The 21,197-nt window shown below is 33.1% G+C and overlaps 1 protein-coding gene across 1 annotated transcript in view; it reads left to right on the top strand.

The window, feature by feature from the left end:
- Positions 1-21,197, top strand: part of TRDN (triadin) — a 398,565-nt gene that overhangs the window by 270,627 nt on the left and 106,741 nt on the right. The window contains 1 exon segment of the mRNA XM_030316258.1: positions 4,865-4,912. Within this exon segment, the coding sequence (XP_030172118.1) occupies positions 4,865-4,912 (48 nt within the window).

The raw sequence follows: 21,197 nt of genomic DNA, 5'->3' as shown, positions 1-21,197 counted from the left end.
TTTCATCTTAATTTAAGCCTTCACTATCTTTTGCTTGAACCACTGTAATGAACTCACTACTGCCCTTAGGCTCTTTATTTTTATTTCACTAATATTCATTTTACCAGAATTTCCCCATAGTCATAGTAAGTTATTAAAGTTATAAAACTGAACAAGTCATTCAATTTAAAACTGTCTTTTTCCAAGTTGACTATGAAATAAAGTCCAACCTTGTTAAAATGACATAAATCCCTCAAGATCTGACCCTCATATTCCTTCTCAACTTCATTTTCAGGTATTCCCTGCTTTGGATGCTACAACAAATACCATATTGCTCATAATTCCGAATTCAGGAATATGATGTAAAATTCAGGAAACATGGTAGAAGGAAAGGATGGTCTTGTGAATACATTAATTAGTTAGCATCATTTGAGAATTGATGAGAAGCCTCTCTTTCCTGTCTCTCCACTATAACATATATCCAAGGACCTTTGTACCCAAGATGTAAGACTTTTTATTCCACAATTAATGATTTGTTCCGTTGTTTCAGTCAGTGACATCTCTATGCACTACCTTTAAAATCTGATCAACCCTTGGGCAGATAACATTGCATTCTTATATCCTTGAAAATAATGGTTTATCATGCTAAGGCTGTAGGTCTACATCCCTGAAGTAATGTATAAATGTCATGTGGGGGACTTTTCAAACTATAAATACTTTCCCACCACTCCTCACTTTTTTACCAGGATTCTAATATATCCCATCTCCAAGTAAACTTCATTGCCTATGTACAAGCCCTTACTGCTAATGGGAACACATCAGAGCCTTAAGAGTGATTAAGGTCAAGAAAGGAGAGATTAAATTGTACTGGAGAAGTGGATCCCTGAAGGAAATTGAAGGGGAGAATAATGAAGTAAAAGCCTGCAGCTACAGGAAAGTAACTTCTCCATCTCATATTTTAGCTCAGGACTATTCCTAATTCAGGCATTACTTTCTAAGAGTGTTAGTTGCTTTGTTTCCTTTATATTAGTTGGGATCTCTGAAGAAGTGCAATATAAATCTACTTTTCACCCTAAAGTAAACCCTTCCAAATGTAGAGCAAAGAGAATTTCTCTCAGGACCAAAGGAGATTTCAGGTACCCTGTAGCACAGAAAAAGAAATTGATTAAGGTCTTCTTTTGATTCCAGGAAGTTAGAAAATCCACTTACTTAGATGAGCTATTTATTTCTAAAGTTTACTCTCCATAGGATTAGGCTTGATGAATTTTACATCAGAAGTAGAAGTGAAAGGATCATCATTTCATGCAAAATGTGTTATTTTCTGTACAGATAATCAATATTTTCAGTGACCTTTTCTGAGTAACAAAAAACTGCTATAAAGGGGACTATCCTCCTTTATTTAATATGAATGCAGAACCCATCATTGGAAAGAAAACTTGTTCTTTTTGTGTAAATCACAAATTGTTTACTTAGAGATATTTACTTTTCAAGGGATTAAAATAAAATAAGCTGAAAACTACATATTTGCTGTACAATATTTATAATGAGTCTTCTGAACAAAATAATTGTGAATAAGACTATATGGCCATGGGCTTTTTTTTTTAATTTTTTTTAACGTTTTATTCATTTTTGAGACAGAGAGAGACAGAGCATGAACGGGGGAGGGTCAGAGAGAGGGAGACACAGAATCTGAAACAGGCTCCAGGCTCTGAGCTGTCAGCACAGAGCCCGACGCGGGGCTCGAACTCACGGACCACGATATCATGACCTGAGCCGAAGTCGGACACTTAACTGACTGAGCCACCCAGGCGCCCCGCCATGGGCTTTATTATAATTACTAATTATCAGTGTTTCATTTCCACTAATGTACCACACATTTTACTAGCTCCTTTATGTAAATAAAGTAAATTCTGACTCTAGTTTGGAATTCAAGGCCTTCTATAATTGGCCCTATCTTCTATTTTTAGATTATTCCATATGTACTTTGGGGAAACCTCTGCTTCAGATTAATTTGTTCACTTTCCTCTATGCATACCTAAGGATTTTATGCTCCTCTGTCTTTCTTCACATCTTACTGGCTACACCTAAAATCAGTCCTATTCCTAGAAAACCACTAATACCAAAGCGTACCGATTTTCCCTCTCAATGCAAAACATTTCGTATTAAGACATATTGTTTGTCAATTAGCACATTTAGTTGCTAAGCAAAAATATATTAATCACTTGTTATATTAGGAACAATGCTAGATACTGTAATAAATGCAAGCAATACGTTTCTAAATATCCCATGTATCAAGGAAAAAAATGACAGCAAATTTTGGATATATGTTGATCTAATGTATGACAAAAGCATTACATTGAAACTTGGGATGCAGTTAAACAGTGTTAGGGTAAAACACACTTTAACAATATTCATTAGAAAAGTAAAAAATCTGAAAATTGAATATCCAGAAAGCCAATAATTTTTTAATACAGAAAATTAAACCCAAAGAAAGCTGAAGGAAAAGAAATTTAAAAATGTAATAATAAAGGCTAATGAAGTAGTAAATTAAGTTGTACAATAGGGAAAGCAAAACAGTCAAAGTTAGAGTCTCCATAAAACCTAACAAAGCTGATAGACTGTTATGAAAACTTATTTAGGAAAAAAAGAGAAAGCACCAAACATCAATATCAGAAAATTAAAAATAGGCATCATTACAGATCCTACAGAAAATTAAAAATAGGAACATTTTCCAATAAATGGACTCATATTTTGAATCCATAATCCATATTTGAATCCATAATTCAAATCCATAAATACGGATTCATATTTTGAATCCATAATTAATAATTCTTCCCCAAAGAAATTTCTAGTCAGATAGCTTCACTGGTGAATTCTTTCAAGAATTTAAGGAAAAATTAACACTAATCTTACACTAAACCTTCCAGGAATCTAAAAAGAGAAAACATTCACTTATTTTATGGAGCTAGAATAACCTTGGTTATTAAACCTTGGTTTTAGTTCTAACAAGAACTAAAAAAGAAACATGCAAGCTACCTTCTTTGTGAACATAGAAGCATAGGCCTAAACAAAATATTAGCAGATCAAGTCTGAAAATATGCATGAAGGATAAAATGTCTTAAGGTTGGTTTTGTTTCGGGAATACAATCTTTAAAAAAAAATGAATATAATTAACCAGAATAATAGAATAAAGGGAAATTACATTCATCATAGTAAATGCATTTGATATAATTTGTCCCTAGAGTAGAAAGAAACTTCCTTAATCTGATAATATATCTACAAACCATTGGCAAATATCATACTCAATGGAGAAAAATGGAAAGATTTCCAACTGAGAATTAGAACAACACAAGGATTGGGGCGCCTGGGTGGCGCAGTCGGTTAAGCGTCCGACTTCAGCCAGGTCACGATCTCGCGGTCCGTGAGTTCGAGCCCCGCATCGGGCTCTGGGCTGACGGCTCAGAGCCTGGAGCCTGTTTCCGATTCTGTGTCTCCCTCTCTCTCTGCCCCTCCCCCGTTCATGCTCTGTCTCTCTCTGTCCCAAAAATAAATAAACGTTGAAAAAAAAAATTTAAAAAAAAGAACAACACAAGGATGTCTGTTATTACCACTTCTATTACATATTGTATAGATATTTTAGCCAGTGAAATAAGGTGAGAAAATGAAATAATATGTACAAGAATAGAAAAGTAATGAGTAAAACTCATTACTTACTGATGAAATTATTATCTACTTGAAACAATCAAAAAGGTCTACAACTAAACTATTATGACTAATGAGTAAATTTAGCAAGCTTCTGTAAAAAAAGTTATGTTACCCGCCCCTTCTCTGGTTCATGACATTTTTGTTGAAAAGATCATGGCCAGTTACACTGTAGACATTTTTTATTGCTTTGATTATTTCTTCAGAATATTATTCAATATATATTTTTATATACTGTATTTGATTAAACTGAAAGCTAAATCTTTGGCTTAACTGGATTCCAGTTGACTAGTTGGATGCTTTGGCAAGAACATTTCAGAGTGCATGACACTGCAAATCATTAAGAAGTCAGAATGTCCAGATGTCCCATTATGAATGAATGGTTCTAAGTTTCATCAGTGGTTGTGTTGGTGACAACCACATTGCTTCATTTCAAAGTTGCATTTTTCTCCGTGCAGCTCTGTGGGGCGATACTTGGGTGTGATGGCAATATTCAGTCCCCTCACTCATCTTCATCAAACAGCTGCTAGTATCCTCTGAAGATCCTTACTTGAATCAATTATTTCAGTGGGATATACTGATTTTGAGTGAATAATTTCTAGTGTTTTTATGTATAAATAGGTAGACAGTGAGTAGTCCACTGAAAGCATAAATCTTAAAGAAAGCATAGCTCAGGATAAACAGCATCTTATTTCTCTTTTGGTTACCTGTGATTTTGGATGACTTTATTTAACATTTAAATGAATCTCAAGCATGACTACACTGTCCTTTCAGTTGATTAAGTTAACTTAAGCTTGAATTTAAAACAGCATCTAGTTGACATTTTCAAGACTCTGAATGACTCCAGCAATAACCTGGATTGTAAATCGATTAATCATAGTCCTGTCAAGTAGAATTCCTTGTAGAGCTTGTTTATCAAAGTAGAGTATAAAAGGAGAAAGTAGAAAGGGGCATGGAAAAACTAGTCAGAAGCCAAGAAATTATTTCTTTTTTCTCTAATTCTTTAACATTCAATTTGAAATCGGTTTCAATTGGTTTATAGAGAAATGAGAAAAGTTGAAAAACTCTAAAATAGCTTGTTTAGAAGAAAGAGCTGGCAACGAATGAGTTACAAAATGCATTTTTGAGCAGAAGCAGCATTTCCATCTGGAACTTTTATTTAAACCTTATCTCTGCCTTGCAGCTGTACCTGGAAAGAAGGAAGAGAAAACAACCAAGACAGTGGAGCAAGGTAAAAAAAAATGAAGGAGGTTGACATTATCTTCTTTAGAAAGACAACAACATGAGGAGGAAAGCACTGGATTCAGACAGGAGGAAGACAATAACCGTTCTATCTATTGCTCTCTATCACTGTCCTTGCATGCTTTTCTGTTTCAGGGAGGATGTGAGGCAGCAATCTGGGTTTTTGTTCTTTTGTATAACTAAACTTTGAGTATAAGTTCAGAGCAGGAAAACCCCACAGACTTCTTAATTATATCAGGGAAAATGCTGAAGATGATTGGGAACAAGGAAATGATCTGGGGTAACTGGTAGACATTTTTCTGTTTGCTGTGTGCTTTTACCACCACCTTACTGATCATAGTTTAAAGAATAAAGATGGCACAATTCAATTGATGCAAAAACAACATCTAATGCTTACAAAATAGTATGTAACACTTAAAGGGGAAAAAACACCAAAAGTAAATTATTTGACCTTATATTGTGACTTCAGCAAGTGATTCTCCCAAGAGGTCTGAAATTTTAATATTAAAAATCATAATGTTATAAGTAATGCATTTTATTTTTATTTATGCAGCTATATAGTACATATATCACTCCAAAATTTGCTTGATAGAAATGCAAGAGTAGAGTGGAAACATTTAAAGTGATGTTGGGCCTTCTGTTAGAGCTTAGCGTGCTAATAATTTTATTTATGATTCCCCCACTGTTTGTTTTTTCATCTATCATAATATGTACTAGTTATTGTAATAAAACAGAACTAGTAATACTTTTGTCAAGAGTGAAATCAACATAATTTTTCCTCTGAAATTTGGGAGTAATTAAGTTCCTATTATCAAAAATGTAGCATTTTTGATATGAACAGATCAAGAAAATCCTTTAATTTCTCACATTTCAGAGAAGTAAGTTAAAGTTATGAATTCAACTAAGTTAAATGATTGGTCAAATATTTATTTCCTTGGGCTTTTCAAAACAAAATCAGATTACAATTATATTGAAAAGTTTTCAAATGAGTTTTGGCTTCTGGGGACTTCCTGAAATTTTAGAATTCAACAGAATGTTTCTATCAACTTCATTTGATGTGGATATTTCCATCTCTGACAAAGAAAGTAGAGGAATGGTACGACATCCAGTTTTAACTCGTTCACTTAGGCAAGGAAGGCCCTGAGCCTAAATTTCTTCTGGGGGAAAAAACAAAAACAAAAACGGAATGACTTCTATCTGACCTGCCTATTCAACAAGATGTAGAGCTCAAACAAGAAAACATGGGAAAAGATATGAAAAATGATAAATTCCTAGATAATTGCACAGTCCTTACATGAGCATATTTCCTTATCAAATCAACGTTACGACAGGTGAGATAAACTATCAAACCGTGTCAATTTAACTGTTTCATAGTTTTTTTTTCTTCTAGTATAAAGGTGTTCATTGCTCATCTTTGGCATTTGTAGCTTTGCTTTTAAAGCCAAAGCATATTAAGAGAAGACTGACAACAGTGTAAAATGCCCAACACTAGTACTTGTACCAAAAAAATAAGTGATTTAAACACAGATTGTTTATTTTTCTTACCTGCATGTTGGTGTCAGTTTCATTAATTCTATAATGTTTCCTCAGGTAGGTAGGAGACTAGAATTGGTTCTTAGAAATGTGAACTTACTTCTTCAGATAATTTTATAATTCATTTTTTTATGAAAGATACCTTTTATCATATAAAATCTTAGGCTTTTAGCTTGTATAAAAAATGAGTTTCTTTCAATGGCTCTTTTTATATTGACTTAGTAAGTCATTTCAATTTAAATATCGTAAAGCAATAGCTTCATATAGTTCAACTATAAATACCATAAGAAATAGAATATTTGGGTAAATTGCATATTTTTGAGATGATATGTCTATGACTAATCATTGATATGAAAAATATATTTTGTGATTTAAAAAATCAAAAGATTATGTAAAATTAAGTCAATGATATTCTACAGATTTCATCAGAGTATTCTAAAATTTATTCATAAGATGAGGCTTTAAATCTATTTTGTACTTCTGCAGTTTTTAGTTATCTTTAGAAGCATAAATAATCTAAAACTAGTATATAAGGCATTGAAGTATGATTAAATAGTTTTTAAAGTCATTTTTATTCATTTAAGCTTGTACTTGTAAACTTGCACTTGGGAAAAATATTATTTACAAACTCTTACTAGATTTAAAATACACTTGGTGATCTATATAAAATTGTGTATATTGAACCTCTGTACTTAGTCTGAATTATAATTGTACTCAGGACACATTGATTAAGCTAAACTTCACATTATGGGAAATTCTTAGAGTGAAAGGTGGAATGAATTTTATTTTAACATAATGTAGTAAACTAGAAATCATATCACGTAAGAAATAGAAATTTAGTTAATCTAACTTCTGCAAAAGTCCAAAAATGTAACTCTATTTTATCTCTAACTCATGATGAACCATGTGTTTTTTTAGTTATTCTTTTTGTGAAGATCTTAAAATGGCTGGACTGGAATTTTGAGTATAAGGAAACACTTTATAAATAATTTCTCTACTTTAAAGGTGTACCTTTAAAGATGTACACACACACACACACACACACACACACACACACACACAACCACCACCATTAATTATTCCTCCTTGTTTAGAAATCAGTTACCTAGAAGTATCAAGAGATACAAAGGTTTAATACAATAAATGTTGCTATCCTTGTAGTGAGAGCTAAGGAATGCCAAAGATAAAACCTTACAACATTTGCTAGATGCTGTGTGATACCATATGAGAATTCATCTTTAGATATTCTATATTACATCTAGAGAAAGTACATCATGTTTCATTAAGCTTAACTTATTCATTTGTTGATATTTAACTTCTTATAATTAGTGAACATTTTGCTCCTTGGTATTCATTTTCGAAATTGACCTGCTTCCTATATCCCATTTACATTTCTCTTTTCAATCTTGCTTTCATTCAGAAGAAAAATTTTAGTAATATTTGTTTGTTACTAGACAGATAAGCAAAACAGTCACTCTAAGGAAGCATCCAGTGGCTTGCTACTTCCTGGGGCAGGGAAGGACATCAGTCAAGACAATTAATTTAAAAAAATACAATTAACTTTGAAGATCTGAACTCTAGATTGGAGTCACAGCATCTCTCTATTTTTAATTGTCTTCCTTCAAAGTGACTTAAATCCAACAGTGAGAAGGTAAAGGAAATAGTAATAAATTCAATCACTTGCAAATCATTTTTCCTTTTCTTTCATTCATTCACACATATGCATAACTTCACTTAAAGTCTTCTTTAAGAGTCCATTCTAGAAGTCTGTAACAGTGCTGGAATACAGTATGTGTTCAATGATATCTGTGGGTTGAATGAAAACCAAGGGATTTTTGAAGAAAGGACTATTAGGTGATCCAGATTTCAATGAACATGGCCTCTAGATATTGTGCAATTAAAAGAATATTTTAGTTCATCAAAATATGATTTCAATTAGTGAAGTTTGTCATATTTCAGAAACCAGGACATAAGTGATTAAATTCTTCAGTTTTAAAGTGGAACTAGTAGAGAAAAAATAATAATTAAATATGTGTTATTCATTAACGACATCATGTTGTTATGATCTTTGCTGATGGTGTTGTTACATAAACAAAATTGCCTGCAGTGAACAGTTATCATATGGATAAACATATTGAAAAATTAAATTGTAGTAACTGCAACTATTGTGAATTTCTTTAAAAACTTACAATGAAAGAGAAAGTTAAACAGTTGCCCAATTAATACAGTAAATGATTCTAAATATAGAAACATTAGGCCTATCATTTCCTTTCTTATTTTTACAACTGTGGAGCTGAATTAGATGATCTTTTACTGCTTCCAAGTGTAAAATTTTCTATTCAACCAAGTTTTTAAGTGGTGTTTCCTTACAACAGAATATAGAGTCAATTTCTTCTTTAAGGGAAGGCTAGTCTGGAAGGACTTACAGTTCTAAGACTTAGAGATTCAAATGCTAAGGAAAACCACACTATAAACTTGAATACTTATAGATACTTCAGTATCCTAAAAATAAACTGAAAGTTTCACTACAGACATATTAAGTACAGTTTTCCATTCTCCTAACAATTAAGAATCACTTCAAAATCATTAAATAGAAACATGACAGGAAAATATTCACAAAAAAAGATTAAATAGAATTTACGTGCCTATTTACCACAAGAATAAATCTTAACACAATTAGTAATCATTTTATTCAGGATAAAACTGGAACATGTGGTTCATAAATGTATCCAATGCAGTTCCTTTCCTATAATAAAAAAAATTCTGCCTTGCCTTGAATTAAGAAATGTTTCTGAATTCACAAACATGCTAATTTATGTTCACCTGTAGAATTTCTGTCTTTCTTTGCCTTTGATTCTATTTTGTAAGCAATGGTGCCCTACATAATTGTATTAGTGTTTTAAGTTGTCATAACAGCAGGTGAAACCCAAATGCTAATACATGCTTTGTGTTTTTGTCATTGTCTTCACTCATCTTTTCAGATTCTTCTGTTCTTTGTACATGCACTGGTCTACCTAGAATATGTGATGTGTACTTGTTGTAGATTTATCCCATATTTTCAAGTGAATGTTAACAATAAGAGTAATGATTTCCTGACAGAAAACTATTTACTTAAATAAGTAATGTTTATATTTTGTGGTGTGTTAACATTATTTTTAAAAGATTAGTATTATGTTTAAGATCAATGGAGTAAAATTGAAAGTTTAGTCAATACAAGTTGTATTTAACTATTTGCTTAATGTGTGATTATAAAATACCCTATTTGCACATGTGGACTAAGTCATGCTGTTGACCCTCAATAAATGTTAAATGATAACAATACTATTGATTCCTGTGAATTCCAAACTTTTTGACAACAGTTTGTGCTTTGATTGTTTAATATTTATTGAGCGCCCACAACAGACTAGGCGCTGGGGAATGGGTGTGAACAACATGAAGTGGGCTACAGAGAGAAGATGGTTTACATGTGGAGCTTATACAGCATGTGAAAATGAGTATACTCTGCATATTTGTGTATTTTATATATTTTTGAGAGAATCTTTAGCAATTCTCCACTTGCTCACATAGCACATATCACTTTTTATTTTACGTTTATTTATTTTTCAGAGAGAGAGCATGCCTAGAGGAGGGGCAGAGAGAGGGAGAAAGAGAATCCCAAGCAGGCTCTGTGCTGTCAGCACAGAGCTCTATGTAGGGCTTGACCCCACCGACTGTGAGGTCATGACTGGAGCCAAAACCAAGAATCGGACGCTTAACTGACTGAGCCACCCAGGCACCCCCACATTTCACTTCTTACTCTTATTTTATTTAATACTTTTAGAATGTTCTTACAATTATTTTATCTTATGTATAGGAAATTCCTTTTAATAAGCAGACAAATCTAAATCCTACTCATCACAGCAGAACAACATCTATTCAGAAGAAATTTGTATTGTTACATTGATCTCCTGCAGGGTGCCACATTCTGCCATGAAACATTTGGTTCATGTGATTCACACATGTATTAGTAGGAATGCCATTCAGTGCCAAAGAGAATTTCAGCCCAATAAAGGAAAAATGTATGTCAATGCTGTTGACAAGATTTGGAGGTGATGCTATGAGACACATTGTGCTGTACCTTTTTCTCTCAAAGTTAAAGCTTCTTTGTTATTAATGATCCATTTTCTCTAAAAAGCTAATGTGTGACTTGATCACTCTTACTTTATGCAGGATATACTAGAGGCAAGTACAGGTCACACAGGGAAATCATGGTAATGCCCAATTTCTGTTTCCATGCAGGTATTCTGCCTTTCATTATCATGAAAATGAATTATTCATCTGCCTATCTAGCCTCTGTGACCAATTTTTTTAGAGATTCTGAGCATTTTATGAAGAGGCACACTAACACTTCAAGATTGCCCTAGGAACCTCCCCTTACACTTCATACTGGGGTCACCAATCTTAACACCAAGTAACCTTATTAACTGCAGGTCAGAGATACTGGTATATAGATGAACTTAATTACTGGAAATTATCAGAACAGACAACATACCCTAGAGCAATGTGTCGTTCCTACTATGCCTGCATTTTATTCTTACCATGATTTATCAAAGTAGTTTCTTAATGGAAATATTACCAATCTTTTAGTTTCTTAAAAGTAACACATTTTTTACATCAAATGTGTGCTCTTGCTTCACTCATAAGTCTCAAACCTTCTCTTGATTTACCTTCAAACGAAGCTTCATGTAAAAATAATAGAATGCAATTTTGAACCATTTCTTAAAGCCCAGTCAAATCTAATTGTAAATATGAAGAAAGTTGTCATATGATCTGTGAATTTAATGGTAATGAACTTCAGATGTCTTTTGTCAATACTTAATATAATTTTATAATTTTAAAACAGTGAAAATATGCATTCTTATTATCTACGTCTTAATATTAGGTTGATAGTTCCTTAAGTCATCCTTAAATCTGTAATATGCCATTTTTATTCTCCTCATAGTGAAATTCTCTTACAGATCTTATTTTTCCTAATATATAATTTCAATAACCATCACCCAGATTTGGCATGTAAAAATATTTTTAAATTATTTAACATAGATATTTGGAATTTAATATTTTGTTCACCAGTGAGAAAAATCAACTTTGTTTGTTTCTTTGATAACCTAGGCTAGATTGTATAAAGGAATGAGGAAATGCATCATAATATTTACCATACAACACATCATGAAAATGCCTCCTTACAAGCTCAAGTATATCAAGCTGCTAATTATGTCTTATTTTTCTATTAATATTTCCTTCCACTCTTGTTATTATCCTGAAGCCATATATGGGTTGGATCTTTTTTTTTTTCCCTTAGAAATCTTTAGTAGAAAGTAGATTATAAACTATGTAGCAAAGTTTACTGGTTAGAACAAGGGTTGTTTCCTGCGACTTTTTGTTCTTTTTATTGACTTTTCCTTCATTTATAAATCAATTTTCTATTAAAGACCTATTTACGAAAAAAAATTGGCATACACTACCTTGAATAAAATTGTGTAAAAACCAATTGTTATGCTACATCCTGTTAAGCTCCATTCTCTAAAAATCAAATTGCAAAAATCATATGAAATAGCCCCACATAAAAATGCATTGTTACTTTCTCCTTGTTGTAAATGAAATTATACATTTTAGGTGAAATAACTTCAAGAATGAACATGAAAATTTTATGAACAGTCTATATAAAATTTACCTGTGCCTTATTGGTTATTACCACCCCAATTTTTCATAGAATGATGATGTAGTATAAACTGATTAAAAAGGAATTCTTTTAAAAAATGAAAATTTAATTCAGATCTTCTTTGGAATTCTAAAATGGCAAAATATGTTAAGAATTTTTTTCATTATTATAACTTGCAAAGTTTGAGGTTTTTTTTACTTGATTCTTATACCAGGGGGAAAAAAAAGATACTAATCAGATTACCCATACAAAACATCTATATTGTCCTTAAAATCTTGATAATAAATAAATAAATAAATAAATAAATAAATAAATAAATAAATTGATAATAAAAGTCATTGTGAATAGTTCTTAACTTGGAGTTAGCACCTGTATTGTGGCCCTTGGGGAAAAAAAACTGAAGAAAGCCAATGGTGGTTAAAAATGTCAGCCTCCTTGAACAGTGCAGTACAGAGGTATCTCAAAATAACATGTATAGCTTAGTCTACCTTTCCTGTAATTTATCCAGTGACATTAGGTTAGTTACCTGCCTTATCTAGCCTTTTTTCTAAGCCAAGATTATTTCACTAAGCAATCTCTAGAGGAACTTCCAGTCATAATATTGTCTATTTCTCATCTGTAAAAAATATCTCTTATGCTTGAGATATTTCCTCTTTGCTCCAAATGCTGAAGCATAGACTTATTTTTCTGATTGCAAGTACTATCTGTACAAAAGTATATGCAAAGAAGTCAGATTCAGATTCTAAAATGATAATGTTTAAAAATGTTATATAGGGGTGCCTGGGTGGCTCAGTCGGTAGGGCGTCCGACTTCCGCTCAGGTCATGATCTCACAGTCGGTGAGTTCAAGCCCCCGTTGGGCTCTGTGCTGACAGCCCAGAGCCTGGAGCCTGCCTCGGATTCTGTGTCTCCCTCTCTCTCTGCTCCTCCTCTGCTCATGCTTGTCTCTCTCTGTATCAAAAATAAATAAAAAAATTAAAGAAAAATAAAAATGTTATATAAATCTACTAAAAAGAATTATATTATTTTAAGTATTTATTCTGTTTACATTTCAAAATATACACCTAAATAATACTTAAAAATCAAAAAATACATCTCTGGAGCAAAGCATGCTATTGGATATTTAATTTATGAATGTGAAGATTCTCTAAATGTGATTTAACCAAAGGTATCAGTAACAATGGCACACAAGATGTAGAAATTACGTCTTTGAAACACACACACACAAAAGAAACTATAAAAAATGAAACAGAAGATATTGTCTCTGGAGATAGGAGAATGTGGAGAACATAACTGTGGGTGGTTTCAGTTTTGGACTATTTCCAGACAAAATTGCAATGACTTTCTGTGTATTGTTAGTCAGTTTAGTATGTATAATATTCTTTTATGAACAAAACTTGATTACATTGACATGATACCAGAAAGAATGTTTGCATTTAGCATCTTTAAAGACTCTTCATCATTGGAAGGCTATAAATTTAAATTCATTAGTAGGATACTGTAGATCCCTTCGTCACCAATTCTCAGTGTGACTTTCAAGCTTTTCCTCACTGCTTTTTCCCGACTTTGTATATCCAGAGATCCCGCCACATGAACTTTCACCCTCCATGGTTTGCTTATGTTGGAGATAGCTTTCCAATTCTTTGATGACAAACCCTTTATCCAGTTTCAGAATCCACTGCAAATGGCAGTGCTTCTGTGATATCTTTTCTCATTCCATCAGCTAAAGTTAATCCATATGCTATGGGCCCAGTGCCCTGTGTATGTGTCTGTATCATCCATATTGATGCATTCTGGCATTAAATGAACTCAGTGCAATCATTTGTGCTTTCCCAGCTCCCAACACAAAAGAGACACTGAATAAATGTCTACTAAATAGATTGAGTTAATCTTTATAAAATACAAAAAATGTATTCTCCTTTTAAGTGAAGCAAGTGAAGGAATCTAAATAGACAAAGGTCCTTGTTTGGGTAGGGGGATCACTTTGTCACATTGATAAGCACTGTATGAAATAGAATTTCTAGTTTGTTGAAATGGCATTAGCTTTTGTTTTACCTCAATTAAATCCCCTTTGGGAGTCTTGAACCTCAATTTTCTTTTCCATGTGTATATATATCTCTAAGTTTAAAGTAATGTTAGATTAGAGATTTCTTAAAAATATATATATCATGGAAATGTAAAGTATAAGCAAATAAAATAAAATAACAAATAAAAAAAAAATTACACAATGACCAAGCGGGATTTATTCCAGTATGCAAAGCTAGTTCAACATTTGAAAAACCAATTAATATAATTCATCACATCAACAAGCTAAAGAAGAAACACATGATCCTATCAATAGTACAGAAAATCACTTGACAAAATCTAACACCCATTCATGATAAAAAAAAAAAAAAACCTCTCAGCAAGCTAGAAATACAACAGAACTTCCTTAACTTGATAAAGAATATCTACAGAGAACCCACAGCTAACATCAGGGTTAACTATGAGCAGCTAAAGGCTTTCCCACCAACATGAGAAAAATGGCAAGGATATCACGTCTAACCACATCTATTCAACATTGTACTAAAAATACTAGTTAATTAAATAAGACAAGAAAAGGAATAAAACTCTACCACCTGGGAAGGAGGAAATAAAACTGTCTTTGTTAACATATGATGTGATTATCTGTATAAAAAAATTCCAAAGAATCAAGAAAAGCTTCCTGGAACTAATCAGTAATTATAGCAAGGTTTCAGGATACAAGGTTAATATACAAAAGTAAATTGCTCTTTTATATGCCAGCAATGAAAAATTGGAGTGAACAAAATTAATAATGCAACACCATTTACCTTAGCAACAACAAAGGAAACATTTAGATATAGATCTAATAGGATACTTGTAAGATTTACATGAGGAGAACTACAAAACTCAAATGAAAAAATAAAAGAACGAAATAATTGAGAGTTATTTCATGTTAATGGGTAGGCAAACTCAAAATTGATAAGATGTCAGTTCTTCCCAATCTGATCTATAGACTCAATACAATCATATAAAAATCACAGTGGATTTTGACAAACTGATATTTATGGCTATCAACAAACTGATTTTACAGTTTATATAGAAAAAGAAAAGACCCAAAGTAGCTAAGACAATAGAATTAAAAAGTTGGAGAAATGACACTACTACTTCAACTGTAGCTATAATGCTATAATAAACAACACAGAAATATTGCTATTATTGCTGAAATAATAGACAAATAGATCAGTGGAACAGAAGAGAGAGCCCAAGCAATAGACCCACAAAAATACAGTCAACTGATCTTTGACAAAAAAAGCAAAAGCAGTTCAATGGAGAGAGTATAGCCTTCTCAACAAGTGGTGCTAGAACAATCAGACATCCACAAGCAGAAGAAGAAGGAGAAGGAGAAGTGGAAGGGGAAGAAGGAGAAGGAGGGGAAGGAGAAGGGGAAGGGGGGGAGGGGGGAGGAGAAAAGGAGGCAGAACAAGTAGCTAGACACAGATTCTACAACCTTCTCAAAAAATCATCTCAAAATACATCATAGACCTAAATGTAAAACTATGAATCTCCTAGAAGATAACATAAGAAAATCTAGGTGGTTTTGGGTTTTGGCAATGACTTTTTAGGTACAACATTAAAGGCAATATCCATGAATGAAAAATTCATAAGTTGGACTTCATCAAAATTAAAAACTGTTCTTCAGAAGATTCTGTCAAGAAAAAAATTTTTGAAGACAAGACACAGAATGGGAGGAAATATTTGTAAACCACACATCTGATAAAGGACTATTATCTAAAATACACTGAGAGGGGCGCCTGGGTGGCGCAGTCGGTTAAGCGTCCGACTTCAGCCAGGTCACGATCTCGCGCTCCGTGAGTTCGAGCCCCGCGTCAGGCTCTGGGCTGATGGCTCAGAGCCTGGAGCCTGTTTCCGATTCTGTGTCTCCCTCTCTCTCTGACTCTCCCCCGTTCATGCTCTGTCTCTCTCTGTCCAAAAAATAAATAAACGTTGAAAAAAAAATTTAAAAAAAAAAAAAATAAAATAAAATAAAATAAAATACACTGAGAGCCCTTAAAACTCAACAATAGGAAAATAAACAACTCCTTTTAAAAATTGGCAAACGATCTGAACAGCTAGTTTACCAAAGAAGATATACAGATAACAAAAAGCATATGAAAAGATGTTTGATGTCACACATTAGGAAATTAGAAAGTAAAACAATGAGATGCCACTACATACTTATTGGAATGGCTGAAATTCAAAACACTAAAAACATCAAATGTTGAGGAGTATGTGAAGCAACAGGAACTCTTATTCATTGTTAGAGGGAATACAGAATAGTACACCCGCTTTGGATATCAGTTTGGTGGTTTCTTATAAAACTAAATGTAATCTTACTATATGATCCAGCAATCATGCTTTTTATTGTATGCCCAAATGACTTAAGAACTTATGTTCATGCAGAACATGCAAACAAATATTTATACCAGCTTTATTCATAGTTGGTAAAATTTGAAACCAACAGATATATTGTTCCATGGTGTATAGATAATTAACCTCTGATACATCCATACAATATTATTTACAATGCTAAAAATGCATGAGCTATCAAGTCACAGATGTAGAAGAACCTAAATTCTACTTCTAGGTAAAAAAAGCCAATCTTAAAAGTCTTCTTATTGTATAACTCCAACTACATGATATTCTAGAAAAGGTAAAACTATGGAGATAGTAGAAAGTTCATTGGTTGTTAGAGGTTTCAGAAGAGAGAGGGATGAGTCAGTGGAGCATAGTGATTTTTAGGGCAGTGAAACTATTCTTTATCATACTATAATGGTAAATTTATGTCACTATAACTTGTCAAAATCAATAGAATGACCAAAACGAATAGTGAATATTAATGTTAATTGTGGACTTTGGTTGATAATGATGTATCAGTGTTGGTTTATTGAATTATAACAAATGTATCATGCTAATGAGAGATATTGATAATAGGGGAGGCTGTGTGTGTTAAGGGTGGGGGTATGTCCGAGCCCTGTATACTTCTCATTCAATTTTGCTGCAAACATTAATCTGCTCTAAAAATCATTGAAGTTCATTAATTTTTAAAAAGCATATAAATCTCAATAAATTAGTCCATTAGATGAATTTCAAAGTATTATATTTTGAGATTCTATACCATGAATAATGGGAGGATTCATACAAAACCCTGCTTACTTTTTATTATATTAATAATTTTTTTTAATTTTTTTAAACGTTTATTTATTTTTGAGACAAAGAGAGAGAGAGCATGAGCGGGGGAGGGGCAGAGAGAGAGGGAGACACAGAATCAGAAGCAGGCTCCAGGCTCTGAGCCATCAGGCCAGAGCCCTACGCGGGGCTCGAACTCACGGACCGCGAGATGGTGACCTGAGCTGAAGTCGGACGCTCAACCGACTGAGCCACCCAGGCGCCCCTATTATATTAATAATTTTAAATTAACATTTTTGTTATATTCAATTATATTTCTTCAAAATTTCTGTGTGTCATCTCATAAAATAAATTTCATGTTTGAATGCTTAAACTATAATGAGACTAATTTCTAAGATCTCACATAAATGTGTTTATAGAAGAGGAGTTCTAATTATGAAAAGAAGTTCAAAAGAAAATACAGACTATGGATAGTAAATATTATTGTAGTTAAAATAGAATATATTATATTTAAAAATGAATAGATCATTAGAGATTATTTTAAACATTGAAATAAGTGTATAAACTTACGTGTTTCAGATTATTAACATTGGAAATTCACCATCTAAAATTTCTTGATAACAAAAAGTAAAGTGTTAGGTTTAAACTTCCAGGAAAAAAATGCTAGGCAAATATTAGGTTGAAATATACACTTTTTTTGCCCAGGAAAACTGTCAAATATCAACAATTTCATTTGACTTCGATACCTTAGCCAGGTTGGGATTGCAAAGTTGGACAATAACTAACCACAGAAGGTGGTTATAATGATTACTGGGCTTAAATGTAAATGTTAAAGGGTAATTTTCCTAATAAAATGTAGTCAGCACAAAATTTGGAAAATTTATTAACTTATTCAATAAATAGTTACTGAATTCTTAGTGTGTGCCAGATGGCTCTGATTCAGAAGTATTTGGAAGGCTGTGGCGAATGGGTAGTTATGGAGAACATTGATAGGACGTTGTGATGCAAACATGTTCACTGATCATTCTGAGGAGGCATCTGAGATGCTATCTACTTTATAATCCACTATTCTCTCAGTGCATAATATTTAGCTCTAACTTTGTAGTTTGATAGTCTGGGTTCAAGTTTCCCACTACTGCTTAGTAGCTGTGATCTTGGGCAAGTTTTTACCTCTCTTAGCTTCGGTTGTCAATCTATGAAATGTAGATAGTACCTAACTCACTGAAATGAGTGAGAAATTAAAGAGATTTGTTTCAGTCAGCTTGAGGTTCCTATAACAAAAGCAGCACAGACTGAGTGGCATACACAGAAATTTATTTATCACAGTTCTGGAGGCTGGGGAGTTCAAGATCATAGTTCCAGTCAATTGGGTTCCTGGTGAGAGTCCTCTTCCTGGTTTGCAGATAGATGCCCTCATTCCTGATTTGGTAGAGAGAGAGGGAGAGAAGGAGAGACAGAGACACAGATCAGCTCTCTTTTGCCTCTTTTACAGGGGCACTATCTCATTCATAAAAGGCTCTGGTCTCATGACCTAATCACTTTTCAAAGCCCCACCTGCAAATACCATTATTTTGGGTGTTAGGCTTCAACATATGAATTTTGGAGGGACACAAACATTCAGTTCATAACAAAATCATATGTAAAATGCTTAACAATATAAAATAACATTGTATCATTGTATGTGAGTGCAGGAATGACCAAGACTTAGCTTTGCCTGCCCCCAAGCAAATTACAGTCCTATAATGATATTTTTTCTTGAAACAAATGTGAGAACTTTGACATCTTGGCCAAACATTATTAGATGAGAAAAATTTTATGGCTAATAAAGTTTTCTTTGAAAAACAAAATCTTTTGTAGTAGATTTAGGGCTCAGTAGCTAATTCTGTGTCTAGGAGGTCCTAGTTTATCTTGGGTCCCAAATATTTAAAGAAGTGATTTTTTTTAATCACTGAATATTGCTGATATTTCTGCAAGAGCTGGGCAGAGATGAACCAAAATGACTAAAATGCACCCCACTGAAGTAATTCCCAAAATTCTGATCAGTATTCAGATTAGTAGCGTGTAATGAGGGCCAGAATATAAAGGTATGTGCATAGTCTACTTTTTGCAGCCAAACTACACAGCGTAAAATCATCATAATTATAAAGTTCAATCAGAATTTAAAGGAAAGAGGTATTTAGATGATTTTAGAAGAGTCCCTCAACTAGGATAATTTGAAAACTTATACTACAGTAGGGAAGAGCTGGCCAAAAGCGAGAATACTGAATCCACTGGACAAGACTTTCTCCCCCATGGGGACTGCAAGATGTGTATTAAACAAGTCCTACATCTGTTAGTTGTTTTGAATGTTATGCTGTGCTCCGTGTCAGTCTTTTTTTTTTTTTTCTTTTTTTTTTTTTCAACGTTTATTTATTTTTGGGACAGAGAGAGACAGAGCATGAACGGGGGAGGGGCAGAGAGAGAGGGAGACACAGAATCGGAAACAGGCTCCAGGCTCTGAGCCATCAGCCCAGAGCCTGACGCGGGGCTCGAACTCACGGACCGCAAGATCGTGACCTGGCTGAAGTCGGACGCTTAACCGACTGTGCCACCCAGGTGCCCCCGTGTCAGTCTTAATATACTAACACAGCCCAGTTTGCCTAGATCTCTACAGTGCTTGAGTAATGCAAGAAAGCTCTTTGAATGTGTATTTATAGTATTAAATGGTTGGTTCTTTCTGAGCTCGCTCACTAACCTTCCAACTCTGTACTGATTATATAGCTAAACTTTCAAAGAACAGTATAATTTGCCTTATTTACATTATTTCAGGAATACCTCACCATAGTCTCCAGTTGCTGACAACATTGTCCAGATGTCATTCAAACAAATTTTATATTATGCTTTTTAATTAGGCTGTCCAATTAGAGGTAAATGATAATGTTGGTTACAAAATTATATTCTTTTTTAAAAAAATGTGAAGGCTAAGAAATAAATAATAACAAATAGATTAAAAAAGATACCAACATATAAATATAATTGAATTGGAAATATTTTTAATTAAGGATACTTAAACAGATATTTAAAGAAAAACATTCTAAAATATTACAATTACGTTTGTCAAGTTCTTTAGCCCACAGAATAGGGAATGATTAAGTATATCATTAGCACCAAGAGAAAGTTCAAGACAGCCTCTGATCATGTCATACTTAATTACAAAGTTAATGGACAGTGTTCCCAGTAAAATTAAACTCTGACAACATCTTTTAAGGAGCACTAAAACTTATTATCAAATAAATATCAATACATTATATTTTTCCCCATGGGAATTATAATCATAGTATTTTAAACCATTTAGAGAACTTGAGAATGCTTTTCTCTGTATTGATTCATAAAATTTATATATTGGAGTTTGTAAAATGTATTAAATTCTATAAAACGCCTTTTCTAAAATATCTCTGATTGTCAAAAATTAAGTCCAAATGAACATAAAACAATGACAGATGCATGTAGATCATTCACATATTAACTATTTTAAAAATTCATGCAATTAATCACAATTAAATCACTTTAGGAACAATATTGTATCACTTTAGGAAGGAATAGAAACGTTATGAAACAGCTTTAATACTTTTGATGCTATATGATGTATATTAATAGTCATATCCAGGAAATTATCAGGTATCATTAAACTTATAAATGGAGCTCTCTAAGGGTGCCTGGGTGGCTCAGTCAGTTAAGTGTCTGACTTCAGCTCAGGTCACGAACTTGCAGTTTGTGAGTTCGAGCCCCACGTCGGGCTCTGTGCTAACAGTCAGGGCCTGAAGCCTGCTTTGGATTCTGTGTCTCCCTCTCTCTCTGTTCCTTCCCTACTTGCT

The sequence above is a fragment of the Lynx canadensis genome, chromosome B2 (genome assembly GCF_007474595.2).
Source record: "Lynx canadensis isolate LIC74 chromosome B2, mLynCan4.pri.v2, whole genome shotgun sequence".
In the NCBI taxonomy this organism is placed as follows: domain Eukaryota; kingdom Metazoa; phylum Chordata; class Mammalia; order Carnivora; family Felidae; genus Lynx; species Lynx canadensis.
The sequence above is the reverse complement of the archived record's forward strand: the minus strand, read 5'-3'. Positions and strand labels throughout refer to the sequence as shown.